This window comes from Anomalospiza imberbis, chromosome 1 (genome assembly GCF_031753505.1).
Source record: "Anomalospiza imberbis isolate Cuckoo-Finch-1a 21T00152 chromosome 1, ASM3175350v1, whole genome shotgun sequence".
NCBI classification, from domain to species: Eukaryota; Metazoa; Chordata; class Aves; order Passeriformes; family Viduidae; genus Anomalospiza; species Anomalospiza imberbis.
Window position 1 is genome coordinate 50,632,859 of NC_089681.1, and position 20,091 is coordinate 50,652,949.

The following is a 20,091-nucleotide window of genomic DNA, read 5'->3' on the forward strand; positions in this document are numbered from 1 at the left end:
TGATACAAATGCCCCGAATGACCCATGTGTAGTGGTTAATACTGTTCCACATTAAGTTGTTTTGTATTGTTTCGGTACACTAACTTGATTTAATGTGCAGCAGACAAATGGAACAAGCTCAATGGCATTTTGAAATATGAGGTCTCAGCTTCAGGTCTTATATTTCAAGATACTGGTTGGAGGCATGAGGAATTTTGTTTCTTCTAACAGAATCTGAAGTCAAAACTAAGCTGCAAGAGGATTGTCACCTAACAAAAGTTACATATGCAGAAAGCTATTAGTAAGAAAGTGGTAGCAAGCAGAGAGAAATTTGCTGAAATTCCAAAGATGCCTCAAGCATTTATATACTCCATGGTTCTACAAGGACAGCATTTTGCATATCAACACATAGAGAGTATTGTAAAAAGCAGATGTTGCAAAACAGACTGGAATGCTTTAACCTATATATGCAGTGAATGTCATTAGAAAGTCTGCGTGTGTGCAAATGTGTCTGTGTCCATGTATAATATTAACTACCTCACTCTGCATTTTCCAGGAAAAATATTTTGGCTTAGACATTTACTACTTTTTGACAAAGTATTTCTGTTTGTATGAGGCAAGATTTGAAATTTCAAAAAAAGTAAAATACGTATTTCGGCATATGGATGAAATTTTATCTAAAACATGTTGCTTAAATTATGCTTGTAATACGAACCTTGTGAGATCAGATGTTGGGGTTAATAGACAATGAATGCAAACACACTGTGTTTCATTTTTGTTTTTCAATGGGTTTCTATTAATGTGTGTCTTCTCTGAAAAATAATACAATGCCACTAATCAAAGTGAAGTGTTTGTATGTACATTTCCCTCACAATCCTCATTATGTTATGTGTTTTGTTGAAGTACGCCAACATGTAAGTGTATTTGTACAACAGTGTGTCCACTGTATTGTATCCATGTCAAAAATAAAAATAATACAACAAAACCAGCTCTTCAAATCCAAACACGTGTATTTTGGATAAAGCAAGGGGCAGAAAAGCAATTTAAAAACTTTTAAAAGCAACTGTGTTGTTACAGCACCTGAACAGCTGTCACTGAGGCACCTGAGCACCACCTGAACAGAGGACCACATTCTGCCACCCTTGCTGAAGTGGAGGAGCTCTTTGCTCCAGGAGCTATTCCCTTGGATTACCTCTATGCAATGTACAAAACACTCACCTTGGAATCCTGCCTCATTGAAAGCAATGGCAAACTGCTTTGGAGTTTCATTTCAGACAGGATTTTTTAAACTAGTACGAAATACATAGAGAAAAACTAACATTAGAACAAATTGTACAAATGCGTAGTAAAAGCCAAATAAAATAGTAAGGAATAAACAGAAGTACTGCTAGTTCAAAGAGAAAAAAAAAAAGGAGATGGAAGTAATTTGCAAAGAACTATATTTATTATAGATGCATATTAAAGTATGGGACACATTCGTCACTGCTCAGTAATCTGGCCAGTTGATGAATGGATGTCCTTACTTGATTGAGATTGAGTACATGTCCCCCAAACCTGTCTCGAGAACAGCTACTGGAAGACTCATTTTAGAAACAGAGGCAGGCATGGTAAGAAAAGACAAAGATAAAACTGCAGGCTGGCCTCAAAACTGCCTCCCAGTGTCCATAAGAAATACTGTTTTCCAGAGAATGATACAACAGTTTGCACTACCAAAATACATAGTTTTTCCCAAATAAGACCCAAATTGTTTCTTCAGCAACACATCACAGGCATCTGTGTGCCATAGAGATGCTGCTTGTCCTGAAGCTGAGTCCATGAAAGCATAAACAGGAACATAATCCATCTAGCCAATGTATCTATAATGAGTGTCGGAAGCACTGGATAGTAAGGCACGAGGAAAAAGAGCTGGAGCTACCCTATGGAGTGTAACTAAGAAAATTCTATTCATTAAACTGAATCTGAGACCTTCAAAATTATGCCTTTAGTCAGTCTCCTGCTCCCTCTGCTGGACTACATCCACTTACATGCCATATAATCGGAGCCATATAATGGCCCTGAAGAAGCCTTAAAGATTATCTAGTTCCAACCCCCCTGTAGTGGGCATACTTGTAACTTCTCAGCCTTCCAGCTCTTTTTTCTTCTAACTAAAATACATGGACAACTGAGCCACATGAAATAATGCAGTTTATTGTAGTTTTATTATGTGGTCCAAAATTATTGCCTTCTTACAAAACCGCCAACACACAATAAAATGAAATACTGTCAAGTAGTCTAAAGAAAACATACTGTAAACACTGATTAATAAAAATTCCCAAAAGAAAAATACTCAATTAATGCCATTAAAATTATTGTAGAGGTATTTGTTGTTTAAAACCATTTAGTTAAAATGCTGACATGGAGCTTCTGATTAAAAAAAAATAAATGACCTGAGTTGGAAAACAACCAGAAAAATCAAATAGATGCAGGTTCTTATCAGTCCTTCTTTTCATTACAAAATGAGAATGCAAAATAACAGATCAACAACAAAAAAATAACAACAAACCCTCTCCCAATCCAGACAGGCTTTGCTACAGTTCAGTGCTCAGCCCCAGGGCAGGAATGAGGAAACACTCCACGCAGGTCAAAAGCTCTGCTAAAGTCAAACAATTCTGTATGTTGGCCCTTGGTCAAAACAAGGTTCCTCAAACAGCCGCGGAATGAGCTCTTGCTTGTGAGGCAGTTTTGCTTGACATCAGCTGAAAAACAAACATGAAATATATAACATCTATTTCCACCAAACTTAAAAAAATACAAAGATCCAGGCTATTAAAATTTTCCCTCTCTGAAATGAGAGATAAAACCAACATCTGAGGAGCATCAAGTTCCATTCATGTATGTATGAACTGTGACATCCCAACATGGACAGTTACTGCTCTTCTCAAGCACAAGCCATGCACAGCAAAAACTTGGCAGAGTTTGCAGAAATAGTTCTTGCAGGGGACAATGGAAGATGAGAAGGAAAAACAGAGGAGAAAGCCCCTCTGCATGGCTGTTTTTGAAGTTAAAATAGAAACTAGCAGAATATGAAGCAGCAGCTGAGCTGTACACAGTCACAATTCCCATGGCAAACCAAAAGGGAGCACATGTCAGGAGTCACTCTTGTGAGAGTGAGCACAGGAGGGATAGAAGGGAAGGGAAATATTATTGTACCTACCAGGATAACCTCCAACATAAATGGGATTGTTCGTATCTGCAGATGTTGACTGGATGTAGGGATTATCGGTGTGAACCAAATTCCCATCAATTATCAGCGAAATGTGATGTTTGCTTTTGTTTGCTTGAAGCTTGTGCCATTTCCCATCACACAAGCTATTTGTGCCTCTTGGTTCGTATGTAGCTGTTATTCTGCCAGCTCCATTGTTGACATGGAATAAAACCTGTACAAGCAGCCAGATGCCAATGAAGATATAAAGTAAGAATACATGAACTAATCTGCCTAGATAAAAACACAATCACACTGGTGCAGGGATTTCCATTTTAAATGTTTGGCAATATGCATGGTTAATGTTTACTTTGATGGGTAGAGTAGATTCTTACTAAAGTGTTTTTTAAAATTTAAAACAATAAGGTCTACCTATGCAATGGTCCATTGATACACTTCACTAGCGATGTCAATGTTTCTTACAAATACAAATCAAGACATTTTTCACAGAACCCGAGACTTCAGATCTGAAAGAAGAATCACTGTATATAACTGAAGAGAAAGAAGAATGGCCTGAAAGCACTTGTTACTGCCAATAAATGCATTGATTTTTTTCATGTATTTATTTTTCAAAGCAGCAGACATTTCCTCAACTCTGCGGTGAGGATTAATATGTAAGTACTAACTGGGAAAGTATGTCCCACAGAAACACTGATATTTAACACTATCTCCAGCTAGGAAGCTTTGAATAAAAAATGAGCTATTTCTGCAAAAAGAAATACTTAAGAGCAGTCAAGTGTATATTTTTTATGCAAGACATGACTGGAGAACTACGTATATTGATTGTTAAAAGGTTTATGGATCATAATGGCCAGTAGAAGTAGAGAATGAGTTAATTGCTCATGAATATTGAAGAAGAGGTTACAAAACAGTGTGCATTGTATATGCAATATTTTTCTCAAGGACAAGGATAGCTTTATGGCAGAAAATGTATTAAGCAATAAAAAAGATATATATTTAGTCTAAAATACAAGGTATATAGTACAGGAGGTCAGAGTGGCTGCACACTAACATAAATTACACTAATTAAAAATCCAGAAAGTTCCAGTGACTTCTGCTAATCACACATTTTATCATACAATGGCAATGAGAAACCTTGAGACAAAGTCTGTCGCATATTTGTTCTGTGGAAAGTTGCCTCCATCACACTTCACTGGTGCACATTTCATGCATTCCAAGGGTTCTAGCCTCCCAGTTTCCAACAAACCCTGTGAAATCAGTGTGCCTGCACAGGGCAGCCTACCTTGCCATGAACAATTTCCAGCCCAATCGCATCAACCTTGGCGCTGCTGACGCCGAGAAGAACGCCGTGCACCACTGTTGTGCGGAACTCCAGGGTGATGTTCACATCAGACCGCACTTTGTAGCCTTCTCTGACTGAAAATAAGTTAGAAGCTTCTTGCAAAAGACTTGCAACCCACAGTACAGAGTAAAATATATACATTACCACTAAAAGGTCTAAAAGACTTGTTAATTATGCTGCTGGCATGTGACCTTGCAAAACCTCTAGAAAATAAGTTTTCCAAAGTCATAATTCCCATTTTTTACTGGAAAAGATAAATTCCCAAATAAGTTTTTTTCCATTAATTCAGATTTAATCCATTCTATCTCATCTACAGGAAACAGTAAAGAGCACAATTGTAATCCTTCGTGTTACTTCACAAGTCTTTTGTCTTCATATTCTTTATCAGACCTTAACATCATGAGCATGGATATTCTTAGCTAATAAAGATGTAGTTAATTTCTTTCCCAGTGCTAAAATCATTATCTCTTTTATTTGTGCAAGATAGCCCTTTGCAGAAATGACCACTTTTGGATGAATGAAGGACTCAGTTAGAAATCCATATGCAGGGCATGCACTCACTGTATGAGGAGTTAGTTAATTACACACAGTTCTAGTAAGACCTGAAAGGAGTATGTTTTCATTAACATTAATTCAGTAAGGCACTGTTTTCATTTAATGACACTTACCAAGAGCAGCAAAGCCACTTCCATCGAAGAAAGTACCATCCTGAACTGTTTCATAGCATTTATTCACAGCAAAGACAGAGACAGGACTCTCATTGTCCAGTTGTTTGCCATTAATTGTCATGCTACCAATGCAGGCGGGAATACTGTGGCTAACCTAAGCATATGGAGACATAAGAGACAGTTTAGTATAAACTGCTGCAAAGCTCTCTTAGGGATTCACCTGATCTTCTTGTAGATAAAATATTATCTGAACAAAACACAGCAGACTCTAAATATTTACGTAAATAAATTTCTAGCATTACATGTAATTATACAAGGCACATAATGTCTTATGAGTCAAAATCAAATAGTTTAGAAGCACAGTATACACTGTCTATAACATACAGGAAGAATTGTATTTTCTTGACTGTGAGCAGGGATACACCCAACAGTAAAAACATTCCAAACATGCTGCATCAAATTAATGAGTAATCAAAAAAAATTTAGGACATTTTGCAAGTTCTCTTCATCAAAATGATTCATCTGAATCACTCCAGAAGGTGGTTGGGCATTGGAACAGGTTCCTCAGGGAAGTGTTCACAGCACCAGCCTGACAGTTCAAGAAGCATCTGGACAATGCTCTCAGGCACATATGTGTGACTCTTGGGGTGTCCTGTGCAGGGCCAGGAGTAGGACTTTGATGATCCTTGAGGATCCCTTCCAAATCAGGACATTCTACAACTCTATGAGAAACATTATCATATCACCGGAATCCCCATTAATATAATGAGCTGCACAAGGAGGAAGGTGACAAAACCTACCCTCTAAAAGCATGTATTAAAAATATGCTTTAATCTAAAGACGGTTAAACCCAGTCTTTCAGAGATATTTAAGGTGCCTAAATTCTGTTTGAATGCAATAGGAGTCATGTACCAAAATGTCTGAGATTGTAGGTCATGTTTTTACCTTATGCTGTGAAAGACAGGAATTTACATTCTTTATTCATTTTTAACAGAGAAACAGAATGAAAAAAAAAAGTTCTGTTAAGGGCTATTACTAACACACAAGGATATAAGCTGTAGCTGGACTCATTAAGCCATAGAAAGCTAGAAAGATTTATCTGGTATAGGGTCATTACTTTCCTTGTTGCTTCTTTCCCTAAGTACTTCTTCTTAGCCTGTCAGAGACAGGACGCTGATTTAGATGAGTTTGCTGCACTATTCTCATTCTAGCCTTGCAAAATGCCAGAGGCATCCCCCCCACCCCAAACCTTCTTACATTCCCAAGATTCTTTGGTACGTAGTCTAAGGGGAGTCCTCCCACATAGAGCTTCCCTTCCACGTCCAAGGTGCTACCATCTCCCAAAGCGTTGACTGCTACCAGTTCCTGTCCATCCACAATGATTGTGCCTTTTCTTTTAACGTATTCCGTCTTTACCTGGAAAAAAGGGAAGCATGCAAACATAAATGAGTAAGCTAAATTTGTTACCTAGCTATCATTTGCCATAGAAATAAGCAAGACAATTGTTTAGTGGTTCAATTGCTTTGACATTCTGTTGTGAGGCAACCTCTTGAAATTCTTCCTGAGGCTAAGACCATTTCTGAATACAAGTGAGCAGTTAAACAGCTTTCTTGCCTCCCCAAGGGCTCACAATGATTTCATAATGCCCTGCCTAAGGTTTTCAGTGTTTTATTATTTCTTTAAATCACCAGTTTATTGCCTTAGGATATGGGCAGGTCACTGAGTTTGGAGAAAGGCATTCTGTGCTGGCCTCCTGCAATTATTGTGCTGCCCAACAGCTGAGACATCTCAGCTCTCTGAAGTGCACATTCCTATGCTGTCATTTTTAAGATAGGCAGTACTATGTTTGTTAGGACCAAAAAGCATTCCAGTTATGTCCATCTTGTTCACTTTTGTCCTTATGCCTGCCTTGCCCTAAAACAATTACTCACATGTGGCTAAGGGAAGTTAGCTAGCCATTTATTCTTCTCTATTTACTTTTAGCCCCACTCAAGAATCATGACTAGGTTCAACATGAAGCTTCATGAACATTTGGACTGGTAAAGGGATAAATGGGTAAAGCAGGGTGGTATGAGCAGAGGGCAGAGAATGAAAATAAGTGGTGCTTCTTTCAGTAGCAATGCATATTAGTTTGCTTTGATTGCAGATGGACTGCAATAATCACCCCCACCTGGGAAGAGGTGTGACAGCCTTAATCTCTGAAGAAGGCTGAAGCTCCTGTTTTGTGTCCTGGATAGTAAAGATATGTAAGCTCTTGGATGCAATCTGTTCAGCTCTTAAAATGTGGATAGTGTCATTTGGAGTTTTATGTGAGTATGTGTAATTTTTAAACATGAAGCTGTAAGTCCTGGAGCATTCTTCCTTTCAGGGAAGGCAGCAGAGCTTAACTGTGATATCTCTGACAGAAGTTCACATTTCTTTTCTTCATGTTATTTTTCCTGTTTTTTTTTTTTTTTTTTCTTCTGCTGATTATTTATAAAAAGCAAAAAGGACTCTGTTGATTCCCAAGTCACCTAGGAAAGCTGGCAGCTTTGTGTCATCAATCACTTTGTCCCACAGAAGCCACTTCTTAGAGTGAAGGCTTCACATACGGATCAGGGAGGGGAAGCTTAGCAGAATGAATATTGTCATCCACACCTGCCTTTAGGAAAAGTGATATCCTCAGTTACTTCTAAAACTCCTGCAAACATCACAGTCACTTTTCACACAGAAAGCCAGAGCCAGTAGCAGGTGGGTTGCTTGGAGGAATTGGGCCAATAGAGACTGACTCAATCTTTGTGTAAAAGGCCCTGAGTGCTGTGTGACACCTCCAAGCTGTAGACATAATTTCTCCTTAACTCAAGTCCTCCATTCATTTCAAATGTCCCCCTTTCTCATGTTGCCTCGACCAAGGAAAGGAAAGACAGTGCTTCCCTGTTGTCACTAGCTGCTGTGACATGTTCAGGCAATAAGTGATAAGTGGGAGAAAAGAGAAACGTTGCACCCACAAATCTCTGTCACACTGTCACACACTGATGTGCAGGTCTGTGGTGACATCATGCATTGAAAGCTCTCTGTGGAAAAGGTCAGATTTTTTACATCTCTCTGTTAGGTCCTTCTCTGTTGAAGATGATCATCTCTACACAGTTGGTGAACTATTTAATTCCTAAATAGTTTGAGATACTTGACAGTAGTTGGAAGATGGATTTGATGTAGAATTAATGACAATTTTAAAAGGAAATAATTATCAAATAAAAGTTTTCTGAATGACTTCACGATTGGGTTAGAACAAGTGTGCTTTTGCAACACAGAAATTACACATTAAAGGCAAGCAAAATCCATGCCAGTACCTCCAGGGAAGAGAAAATGGAGAACAAGATTGACAGCCACCTACCGTATGCCATTTTCCATCACTGACAAGAGCAGGGTGAAGAGCTACTGCTTTGCCTTTGCCTAAATCAAATGAGAAATGGAGCTGTCCCCCATAAAGCTGTAGGGCTGCATAATCAACTTGGTTTTGGTGAGCCATGTAGTAAATCAGGCCACTGGAGGCAAAGGTTCTGAGATTCAGCTGGACGGAAAGTCTAGACAATAAAAATTCAGTGTTACTTAAAGGTATTTCTTCTGCAGTGATGAAAAGCTTTTCTGGACACAGAGAACAGCCTGAACCAATTTATTGTTATGAAAAGAGATTTATTATTACAAAGTCCAGAAAAGTAGAATTTGGGTTGATTTTAAGAAAGCATGACTTATAATGTATTTCATAATGGAAATCAGTGCTGTGCCTGTCAGAAGAAGAAAAAAGTGCTTGTCAAAGAGTGAGATGACCTTTAAGAGGGACAAGATCAGCTGTTTGTGACTGCAGGCTTGCTTATTGCCCCAAGAAAGGAACCTATTCCAGGATAACTTTATGGCATCCATTACTATTAGCCAGGCTTTCTGGGATATTATGGGCAGACTGAGAACAGAGAGAGGCTTAAAAGGTAGAGGAGATGAATGAGCCAATTATTATGGAGACACCAGGTTCAGACTACATGGCATCAATCCTCTGCAATGTCCTTTGCTCAGAAGCTATAACAGAAGGGCTATAGGGAAAAACTACTCTTTTCTGAATGCCTGCAGAGATGTCCTGAGCTGAAAGAAGCAAATACAAGTGACTTGCAGGCTGTGTGATGGGGACCTCGTTGGGAGCCTCTCAAACAAGTAAAAGAGAAGCTATCAAATGTTAGGTTTCAACAAAATGATTCTTCTCAGTAGTCTTTTCTCCTTCAAGTGCACCTTCAAACATGGAAGGCAGACTTGCAGAAAATAGGGAGGAGAGGGTGAGATGTCATCTGCATCAAAGGAATAGGGACCAGATGTGAGCTCTGTATGTGGAAAAAAGAAATCAAAGTACTTACAGAAGGTAGTGTGAGACTTAAGTCTGAGAGGAAAAAAAGTGCAGAATTCTGACCATGAGTTACTAAACTCATGATCATTAACCTGGGATATGACACTTCTTCCATGAGGAGCCCACAGAAACCTGAAGTGAGGACCATGTTCAAAGCTGGCAATGCAGTGATCAATCATGAAAACCATCACTGCACTTCTTGCAGCTCAATACAACATAACACCGTGTGTGCATGTGTAATTCGGGATATACTCACTTCTTCCTGACAGCAGACTGATTGAAGAGTAGGGTCAAGTGGCTGCCTTTGGCAAGTCCAAACTGATGGGCACCTTGAACATGATCAGGCAGCTCATCTTTTGCACAAACTGCCTGTTAATGAAAGGAATTTATTAAGTAGGATAGTGTCAGGTGCTGCCCAGCAACTGTTGAGCCACAATGGGCCTGCATAGAGCTTTGTAGGAAGCAAAACTAAGCCACAAGATAACCACAAAATACACAGTAAAACATAAATTGACTAAACTCATAATAATTCCAACCTATCTTCAGGCTCAAAAAGAACTGGTTCTAATGATTAACCTGTCTCATTGACAGCACTGACCTTTTCTACTGAGAAATGTTTGTAGTTTGAGACATATTCAATTCACTTTTTGTCTTGATAGCCCTTTTGATAACAAATGCTGGAAGGTACAATTTCAGTGTGAAAATCTTATAGGTTTGGTAGAAATATTTTCCCATTTTATGAGGACACACATTTTTGTTATGATTTGGGGTATGGAGAGCTGAGTAACAAGAGTATGAGCCAAAGCTACACTTTAGCTCTAAAAAGGATAACTTATTACTTTTTATAGTCCTAAGTTGTATGTATAAAATCTTGCTTTCTGATGCTACAGGAAAATGGTTTCACGATACTTTGGAAACCCTTCCTTATAAAGATGTGAAGCTGCAAGAGGAGAGAAGTAATGCTGGCTTCTCTCTTGGGAACAGGGACTGTATGAGAGGAAACAGGTGCCATGCAAGCTGCATTCAGACACTGTGTGTCTCTCAAGTGGTTTATGCCTCCTCTCTGACACAGAGCAGAGACTGCATGTGTGTGACCAGGAAAATGTGAATGCAAAACTGCACAGCTAATGCAAATCTGCACCGAGTCCCTTTGGCACAAATACACTAAAGATAACAGTTACTGTCAAGTCATTCTGTTGGGAGATTATCATTCCACTTTTTTTAATCTTTTGTTCTTGTTGTTGTTCTTGCTGCCCAAAGAGTGATAAACCTAACTACTTTTCCATTCCAAATGGCCAACAGGCTGCTGCAAAGCTTAGTATCAGTTTTTTCTAGAGGAAACAATAATTTCAAATCAACATCCACTGAACCATTCCATACTGCAGAGGAAGCAAATATACACAGTCTATAATTTGACAATTCTCCACAAAGAAAGGACAAAAGAGGTGGTAACTGAGTTTTGCTGCAATACGTACTTTTTTTGTGTCTGTGAGAGGTCTCAGGGGAACTGGTAAAGCCTGAAGTTCAGGTTGAATCACAATGTTTGATGGCTGTACAGCTGTTTTAGGCTTCTCTGACAGAAAGCAGCTGTCCATATCCACATGCTCATACTTCATGGAAGTGGTAAAATATAAAAGCCTGTATTAAAAAAAAAAAAATTAAGAGGTGCATTTCTGCTTATTTCCAAAGCAAAAGGAGAGTATTTTACAAGGTCTTTCAGTAGTATCAGGAGAAAAGGAAAGAAGTGGCATCTATGACAAACAGATTGAGAAGCGGCAAATAATCTGTCCATAGAACAATATAAATCTGCAACATTTCTGGAAAACCATTCTGTCTGTCACTGATGATGAAATTATAGTAGAGAAAGCTGTGCTTTGTGCAGCATCTCCACAAACATTAAAGACATTTTTAATACTATTTAGAAATACACCTGGTAATATCCATTTTCTGGCTGTTAAAATACCCAGATCATGAGTATCATGCATATCTTATGTCAAAAACCAGGCAAACGGAAGTGTCATGGAAGAGATCACAAACTACATTTAATATGACTATACACGGTTTTCCAAAACAAGGCAGTTACCCTTCTGACTTACTCCTTGTTAAAAATAAGGTTGCTGATACAGCCATGAAAGGAGCCAGCCAATTTTAGCCCTAAGATACCCTCTCCTGCTGGAATGCCACCAGCGTAGAAGTTGGAAATATTAATGGGGCTATTTTCTGCTGCTGAACCAAGCCTCAATTCTGCAGGTTTACTTTCATCCAACTGTACAGTTATGATCCTGAAAAAGATAAAGTAGGGAAAACATTCAACAAGGTCTTAAAAGAGTAATTTTCAGATGAAAAGCATTCCTATCAGCCTCAAAAACATCCTCTTCTAATAAATAAAGGTTCCATCACTTTCATAATATTTTCAATGTCTTAAAACTGGAAGCCCTTCTTTTGATGATTTTTAAGATGTAAAGTTTTGTCAAATATCTTTCTAAATTATTTTGATAGCTGTGTATCTTTTCTCCAATACTATTTAGCATGTTTGTACTCAAGTGCCCCAAACTGTTCTAGAGATTTTGAGAGCTTTTAGCTACACCAATATCAGTGGCTGTATGCTGTATACAATTACCATGTAAATCAGAACATCTGTATTGACAGCAGAAAAACACAGCCCTGATTATCCCACCTAATAAGCTAGCAAAGGCAATTCCCCAGAGTGCAGTAAACTGACAACAACATGCAATAATTAACAGGTAGTACTCTTTGCAGTCACATGTACCTCTTATTCCGAATTAGGATGAGAGAGTGTTCCTGTCCATCACTGTATGTTCCATTAGCAGACTGAAGCACTACTTTCCTAGTACTTGCTCTATCTCCAGCATTAACATGCACTGCAAGATGACCATCAATCAGCATGATGGAAAAGAAGGGCTGTAGATTTAATCAGAGGATTAATTTTTAACTGTAGCTCAAGTTTCAAGACACTCATTTAGTGTTTAAATAGAACATACATGGGAAAAAATTACTTCCAAACTTGTTGCAAACTTTTTAATGAAACTCAAAGACTCGTAGGAATTGTATTGGTACCTCTCAAAGTGCAAGGCCTTCTAACAGCAAACACAAAAGCTGAACATTTCTCTGGTCAAACTTACTCTAGGTAAAGTGCAGGAGGTTTTTTTATACACTCACACCCACACCCACACCCTCCTTCTCTTAGAGCAGGAACTAGTAAGATATCTCTTTGGATAACAGAAGCTCCAACTGTCCATCAGATACACAATATATATAGCAACCTGACGTGATTTTACAAAATAAAAATGGCAAAAATAATCCTCAAAACGTCTTTGTTTTTGGTACTTGCCATGTGTGCTTGTCTTCGTTGTCGCTTTTCCAGTCCCCTGCTGAGTCCAACAAGGATGATGCCACTGCTGTTCTTTGTAGCAAAAGTTGCCATCAATTCTGACTCTGGGCTTAAGGATTTAGGTACCAACTCAATATATCCATTGTTCATGATGCTTACACTGTGAATAGGCTGTTTTATGAAGAACAGAAAGAATTACTAAATTTATCCTTACATAGTGTCAGGTAAGAAAAAAAATCAAATATAGATTAAATTATTTTAGAATTTTTAAAGATAAATCTATTTCAACTCACTGTAAACACAAATATTTACTATGCTATTAAAATAAAGATCAGATCACAAAACTTTAAAGTCTCCTACCTCCAATACACAGCCTTTTCTTACTCCATATGAATTTCTAAGCAAGTCAAAGGTGGAACGAGATATTTCCAGATTCTTGATGCATCCCACATACATTCTACTATTAAGACCTTTCCTGAAACACAAAACAAGGCTTTCTTTCCAAGGAGAAGTACTTGGAATCTCCTGTGAGAAAAGATTAACTTCTCTTCAATAAGAAAAAAAAGAGAGATCTGTTTTAAAGGATGCAGTCGGTCTGGTGTAAGTGAAAAGAGTTCAAGTTTTACTCTCAGATACTAAATCTGGTCTTAAAAAGAGTCAAAATAATGTTGTGCCAAATTAAAACATACAAGTGTGTAATGCTGTGCTGTCAGGTCAGGTAATTTCCCAAAACTTTAAGGTGAATCTTCAGCTGAAAGAAAATGGATTGTGTAAAAGGGTAACTGCTGCTGACTACCATGTAGCTTTTCAGTTTTCAAGTCTGGAGGATGCCTGGTTTGGTTCCCGGTTTAAGGCTGAGAAATCTAAGATTATCCTGCCATAATCCCTTAAAGGCTGGAATGCCAGCTAAGATTAACAAGTCTGCACTCTGTAATAACTGTGCAGAGACCAATAATGTACTCAAATTTACGTTATTGTCAAGACCATGCAGAAAGTTTAATTAGATTTTCTCTTGCCATATTTATCCTTTCACAGTGAAGCCAGCGGAAGAAATGTGACTTTGCAAGTTCAGTACATATGTGCAATACAAAAAAACCCCATAAGCTAGAGACATGCTAAAAAATATGTATTTGCAATGTTTCCTGTTGATCTGTTCACAGCTGGTTTTCCTCTGTTCCAAGTTACTGAATTAAAGGAATTCTGAAGCACAACTTTTATCCTTAAGTGCAGTTTTGCCCATAAATGCCATCTGGAAAACACAATGCTCCCACAGGTAGAGATCAAAGGAGCATCATTGCAGACAGCAGAGCTGGATGCTTACCCCAAAGAGCAGAGGGGGGGGACTGTGGCAGCTGCTGTGGTGGAAATCACCCTTGGAGGAAGAAAACAAAACTATTTCTGATCTGAACTACAACATCAGACCTACCAGTGGAAAGCACCATATCAGAGTTTGAAGTCAAAGGACAGATGTGCTATACATGGCCGGAAACTAAACTTCAGAATTCACTGTTTTTCTCTAATTTCAGAGGAGATAAGGGTGTGTAAAAGTTTTCCCCTCACTTTACAAAAGTCATAGCAGAGGTGCAAAAAGTGAGACACTTTACCTCACAGTCCTCGATCTTGGCAGCCCACCAATGAAGATTGGGTCCTTATCAGAGCGGTTCAGGTCTGAGGCAACCCCAGGAGATTCTCCTTGCTTGGTTTCTTTATAATTAAGGTTATATGCATCCATGACTGCCAGAATTCCTGCAAAGAAAAGAGTAAAGGTCTGGAGAAGGACATGAATACACATTCTTCCCTTCTGGCAATCTCATCCATAATAAAGGAAAATGTATTCATTGACTCGGACATGTATGGACAATCTTCTTATTTCTAGAATAAGCAATTTATTGTACTTCCAGCTATTTTGTTAATCTCATTCATTCCTCTCTGCCAAAACCAAATCTGGAGAAGTCTACAGGAAAATAGATACATATGAGAATATGTTATAACTATTAGCACATATGTGTTATTGCCAAAACACAGGCTGCAACAAAACAGTTGTATTAAGTAATATTAAAATGCAGAAGAGAAAACGTAATCCCTCATCTACAGACTCAGACAAAAATCCTTCAGTCTTTAAAGACTGTTGGTATGCTTTTGTTCAGCAGTTTCTACACTACCTGCTCTATGTGAGATGTGTTAAACCAAATACAAGATTTACACTGTAGTCCTTCTAAAAGCAAAGTACCATAGGTGTGGCTGCTAAAGACACTGCTTTGGAAGTGATCAAATTTGGTTGCAGTGATGTTCTCTGCAGCTGTCTTAGATATTTGTATTTGTAAATGTGCAGACATGCAGTCTTTTCAATCTGTAGCCTACCTTGCTTCTTATTCCGATTGAATGAGATTTTATACCATGTTCCGTTGTTGTAACGATTTTCCGTTGTGAGAGCAAGGGGTCCTGAACCAAGATCAACGGTCACCCTCACTTTGCCATCAACAAGCTCAAGTGACAAGAAGTCTCTCTGAGAGGATGGAAAAAAAAAATGCCAAAACATAAACAGATTACAAACAAACATTACATTCCTGGAAATAAAAATCTTCCTAAAGAATGCATGCCTGGCATGTTTGGCCTACTGTGTGGAAAAGATTTAGTAACTCTTGTACCTGTACCCTGTACTATTTGATAGGCCCAAGATGCTCATCTTCACTTTATTTAGGAAAATTAAGTTACAAGTACCTCACAAGGATGTATTTTTTTTTATTACCCTTACTTAAATGTATTGTGAGGTTTGAATATGCAGCAGAAGAATGGTTAAATAACAAAGTCACATTTTCCTGTTTTTGGATGAAATTGAAAGTAATTTGTTTTGACAGCATAATGATCAAACACTACGATGTTCTTTCTGCAGGAAGCAAAGACTGTCTTCCCAGAGTAAAAAAAACTTTCTGAATTGCATTGAAGGCTCCCCCTCTGAACTCTGAAGCTTAAATCAGATATTATTGTGCAATGTATTCAGGCAGTGAGTACATACAGCAAATGAATAATGCAGTGACTCTGAAAGAATCTGTACCCAAAGAAAGCTTTTCCTTCCTTCAGAAACAGAAAACCACCATCTAAGTATGCGGTAAACTGCATGCATGAATATGAAGGTCTGGTGATGGGTCTAGGTTATATTGCTTTTGCAGGAGTTTTATTTAATTTGTTTCAGTGTACTGAATTCATATCTTATGGATTTAATTCAATATGGTTTTTTCATTATTATATTGTCCTTCTGCAAATTCAATTCCAAAATATTTTTACATTCTGAAAAGGTTCCTCCAAATGAAAAAAAACTTTCTTGTTATCCTTACTGTTTCCTTTTCTATAATTTAGTTAAGTAATCATTAATCTTAGTCTAAAATAATTTTATTCTAAAATCTAAATAAATTGTGAAGAATTATTTTCATTGTTTAATTTTGCCCTAAGTTTAGGTGGATATTTGCTCTAATGAGTTGTCCTCTATGGTTCTTGTCTTTAATCCTTTAGCTTATGATGCCAATCACAAGTGAAGGCACAAAACTACAAAAAATAGCAATATGCTCTAATATATGTAAGCTGAATGACAGTTAAGGAATCAGATCCATTTTCTTACAGTGCCATTTGAAGCAAGGTAGAGAAGAAGCCCATTTGGTGAAAAGGTACTGAAAGATATTAATATCTGAGTCACTGTTGAGCGGAGTGCCTTCTCCACAACCGAGTATCCACTGCCATCAAAATGGAAAGAAGTGTCCTCATCCTGTGGGCTACAGAAGCAGAAAACCAGCATAAAAATGTTAACTGAACATTTGTTTTTTCCCAGTAATTTTTATGTAAAATATAAGAAAAGTTAGGTCATAGAATAGGTCGAGTTGAGAGAGACCTTAAAGCCCATCCCATTCCACCCCCTGCCACAAGAGGGACACCTTCCACTAGATCAGGTTGGTCAGAGCCCCATCCAACCTGGCCTTGAACACTTCCAGGAATGGGACATACACAATTTCTCTGGGCAACCTCATCCACCATCTCACCACCCTCACAGTAAAGACTTTCCTCCTAACATCTAATCTGAACCTACTCTCTTTCAGTTGGAATCCATTACCCCTTGTCCTGTCACTCCATGCCCCTGTAAATAAATCTATCCATCTTTCTGGCTGGCTCCCCTCAGGCACTGCTCAGTCAGTGCAGCCTCCAGGCAGTAATTCATAAAGTGTGGGGAAACACTTGAATCTCGATGTAATGAGTAACTGAAGGATTCCAGCCAACGGCCACTTTCATTATGCAACTTCACAACACACGATTTAGCCATGGGGAAGGATGCACACAAGATAAGTGTTCTTCCCTTATATACAAAAATGAAAGCCAAACCCAGTGATTTGATTAAGGGAAAAAATAATTGTTACAGCATATACCCTCTAAATTAAAACATGTCATCCTGTTCTCAAAATACTTTTCATAATTGCACTTACAATACATGATCTATTAGCCCCTTTCCCTGCAGTACAAGACTTGTAAAAAATATCTCATACAATCAAGCAGCACCCTCTGCTGTTTCTGCATGAAATATTCTGCAAAGGGAATATGGACAAGCATATTTCTTTTTTATTCCTTAAACATAAAAATAGTAGTCTGCAAAAGGCACCAAGCTCCGTGGATACAGTTTTGCTATCGATTTTTTTTATAAGACTGCTTTAAACTGTTTTTTGCCCTAGGAAAGAATAAATCTGTCTTACAGAAAACTACTGAAAAGCAAAGATTCCACAGTATTTTGGTTCACTGGTAGTCCCTACTTCCCATGCACAAAATAGAGAGCGACAATAAAACTCCTCTGAGAAAGTGATTCAAAAATTGAAATTCCATACAAAGAAGTTATTTGATACCACTGACATATTGAGATTAATGTGCTCAGAACTGTAAGTTAATGATCAGTGAAACACTGCAATTTGAGCTCCATATGCTTAGTTAACACAAAAATATAATATTACAAATGTAAATTACTCTAAAAAAGTAAAAAAAAAAGTGAGCCGAAATACCTTCCAAAACAGCCATGGCACTTGCCCTCTCTTTCTATGTAGTTCCAAAGACCAACAGATTTGCCATTCAGGGATGCTTCTCCTAGGCACCCTTTAAAATGGGTCACCTTAACAGCAGGTGATTTCTATATGAAAATAAATATTTCATTAATATAATTAATGTTAAGTACTCTGAAAACTATACAGCAAAATTTTACTTGGTTGTTTTCCTTGAACTTTAACTTTGTTAGAGATAAATCATAATAAGAGAACAACATGTTTTAGTGTAACTATTAACAATTATAATAAATTGAAATAATAATAGATCAGTGCATCAAAAAAGTAAAATAACTATGCCCTTGACCTACTTACACACTCCTCATGGTATGAAAAACAATTGCCATGGAATAAGCAAACAAAACCATTTGATAATGTCTATACATAGTACATGCACACACAGACTGCCTTCGTTAAACTTTATGCAAAAAAATTCCAGGGAAAATTAACTTCAGGATACAGGAAGACCTTTACAGCATCTCTGCTTTATGCTCAGAGTACCTGGCATTTCTTGATGAAGTAACCAAATCAAGCAATTATTTCTACAATTATTTCTAATGCAAAAGTATTTCTCAAATATGTTCAAAGCAATTAACAGAATGCTGATCTCAGAATTTAACCTTGATTTGCCCTCCAAGTCCTCCAATAAACATTAGGGTTGACTTGTTAACATCCAATATGCTGGCTGTCCCCAGAGAGGTTCCAGATTTAGGTGAAGGCTTCTGATTGGAGTTCATTTCCTCTATGCTGAGTGTACCTGTTTTTCCAAACCTGCCAAATACAAATACTAATAAATAGTCATAGAAATCACCAGGCCTAATCAACACATACATACTGTTGGCTTCTCTTTCTAACAACAAGAAAAATCACATCACTGAAAACGAGTGGACATCGTTCAAACAGTGAATGCTTTGTGTACAACACTTATGACGTTCTCATTTTAATTACCTGGTGGCATGTATTCTGTGCCATTTGTTGTTGTCGATTTGTAAATCAGGGTATTCCACTCTTGCTGATCCAGAGCCCAAATCCCAAAGAAGAGCTACCTTACCACGTCGCATCTCCACTGCCAGGAAGTCTGGCTGAAAAACAGCAGAGCCTATTCTAATTCATGGTATCAAGTGTGTATTTTCACCAGTAACATGGAGAAAGTCTTTCCAGATTCACATCCCTACATCCCATATTACAGGAGTTGACATTTGGCAAAATCAGGCTTTTCACTCACTTCTAATGAGACAAAACTCCCTCAGGTTATATGCAAGTAGCTGAATGTGTAACCTGAATGTGTTCAGGTTATATGCAAGTAGCCGAATGTGTTCTACTGCAAGCAGCAGTCTGTGATAAAGTACTATCCCATGATAGTGTGCCACAAGGAACTAACAGCTGTGCATTTCTTGGGATTGCAGAGGGAATGAAGAGGAGAGCAATGTGACAGTGAGCCATCAGACTCCCTTTCAAGTGGGTGGATGCTCCGTGCTCATGAGAGCCAGCTTCAAGATGCTTAGCCATGTTACAAAGCAAAGGAAGGATGTTGAGACATTTGAGCGTGTCCAGAGAAAAGCAACAAGGCTGGTGACAATGACGAACAACTGAGGAAGCTGGGGTTGTTTGGCCTGGAGAAAAGGAGATTCAGAGGTGACCTTATCGCCCTCTACAACTTCCTGAAAGGTGGTTGTAGTCAGGTGGGGGCTGGTCACTTTCTCCAGGCAACAAATGTCAGAACAAGAGGACACAGACTCAAGCTGTGACAGGGGAAATATAGGTTGGATATCAAGAAAAGGTTTTTCACAGAAAGAGTGATAAAATATTAGAATGGCCTGCCTGGGGAGATGGTGGAGTCACCATCCCTGGATTTGTTAAAAAAAAGACTGGCTATGGCACTTGGTGCCATGGTTTAGTTAAGGTGTTCAGGGCATGGGTTGGACTTGATGATCTTGAAGGTCTCTTCCAACCTAGTCATTCTGTGATTCTGTGAAATCATTTGACACACTCCAGCATGCTATATGAAAGTATCGCAGGGGGTGTTATACTCCATGTGGTTAATACACAACACAGGAAAAGGAAGGGGGACTTTCAGCACAGGGCCAATAGGCAATGGCTGAGGATTCTG

General features: G+C 38.3%; 1 protein-coding gene across 1 annotated transcript in view; it reads right to left on the reverse strand.

Moving 5' to 3' along the window:
- Window positions 1–2,147: 2,147 nt before the first annotated feature.
- LAMA1 (laminin subunit alpha 1) overlaps window positions 2,148–20,091 on the reverse strand; it is a 98,567-nt gene continuing 80,623 nt past the window's right edge. Inside the window, exons 46-63 of the mRNA XM_068192012.1 lie at window positions 18,930–19,063; window positions 18,602–18,752; window positions 17,946–18,070; window positions 16,529–16,679; window positions 15,274–15,418; window positions 14,517–14,658; window positions 13,273–13,387; window positions 12,913–13,083; window positions 12,331–12,482; window positions 11,657–11,842; window positions 11,032–11,198; window positions 9,817–9,925; window positions 8,565–8,754; window positions 6,449–6,607; window positions 5,192–5,345; window positions 4,464–4,597; window positions 3,173–3,395; window positions 2,148–2,714 (exon numbers count right to left, since the gene is read on the reverse strand). Of these exons, the coding sequence (XP_068048113.1) occupies window positions 2,554–2,714; window positions 3,173–3,395; window positions 4,464–4,597; window positions 5,192–5,345; window positions 6,449–6,607; window positions 8,565–8,754; window positions 9,817–9,925; window positions 11,032–11,198; window positions 11,657–11,842; window positions 12,331–12,482; window positions 12,913–13,083; window positions 13,273–13,387; window positions 14,517–14,658; window positions 15,274–15,418; window positions 16,529–16,679; window positions 17,946–18,070; window positions 18,602–18,752; window positions 18,930–19,063 (2,769 nt within the window). The 3' untranslated portion in view covers window positions 2,148–2,553. The remainder of the gene's footprint in view (window positions 2,715–3,172; window positions 3,396–4,463; window positions 4,598–5,191; window positions 5,346–6,448; window positions 6,608–8,564; window positions 8,755–9,816; window positions 9,926–11,031; window positions 11,199–11,656; window positions 11,843–12,330; window positions 12,483–12,912; window positions 13,084–13,272; window positions 13,388–14,516; window positions 14,659–15,273; window positions 15,419–16,528; window positions 16,680–17,945; window positions 18,071–18,601; window positions 18,753–18,929; window positions 19,064–20,091) is intronic.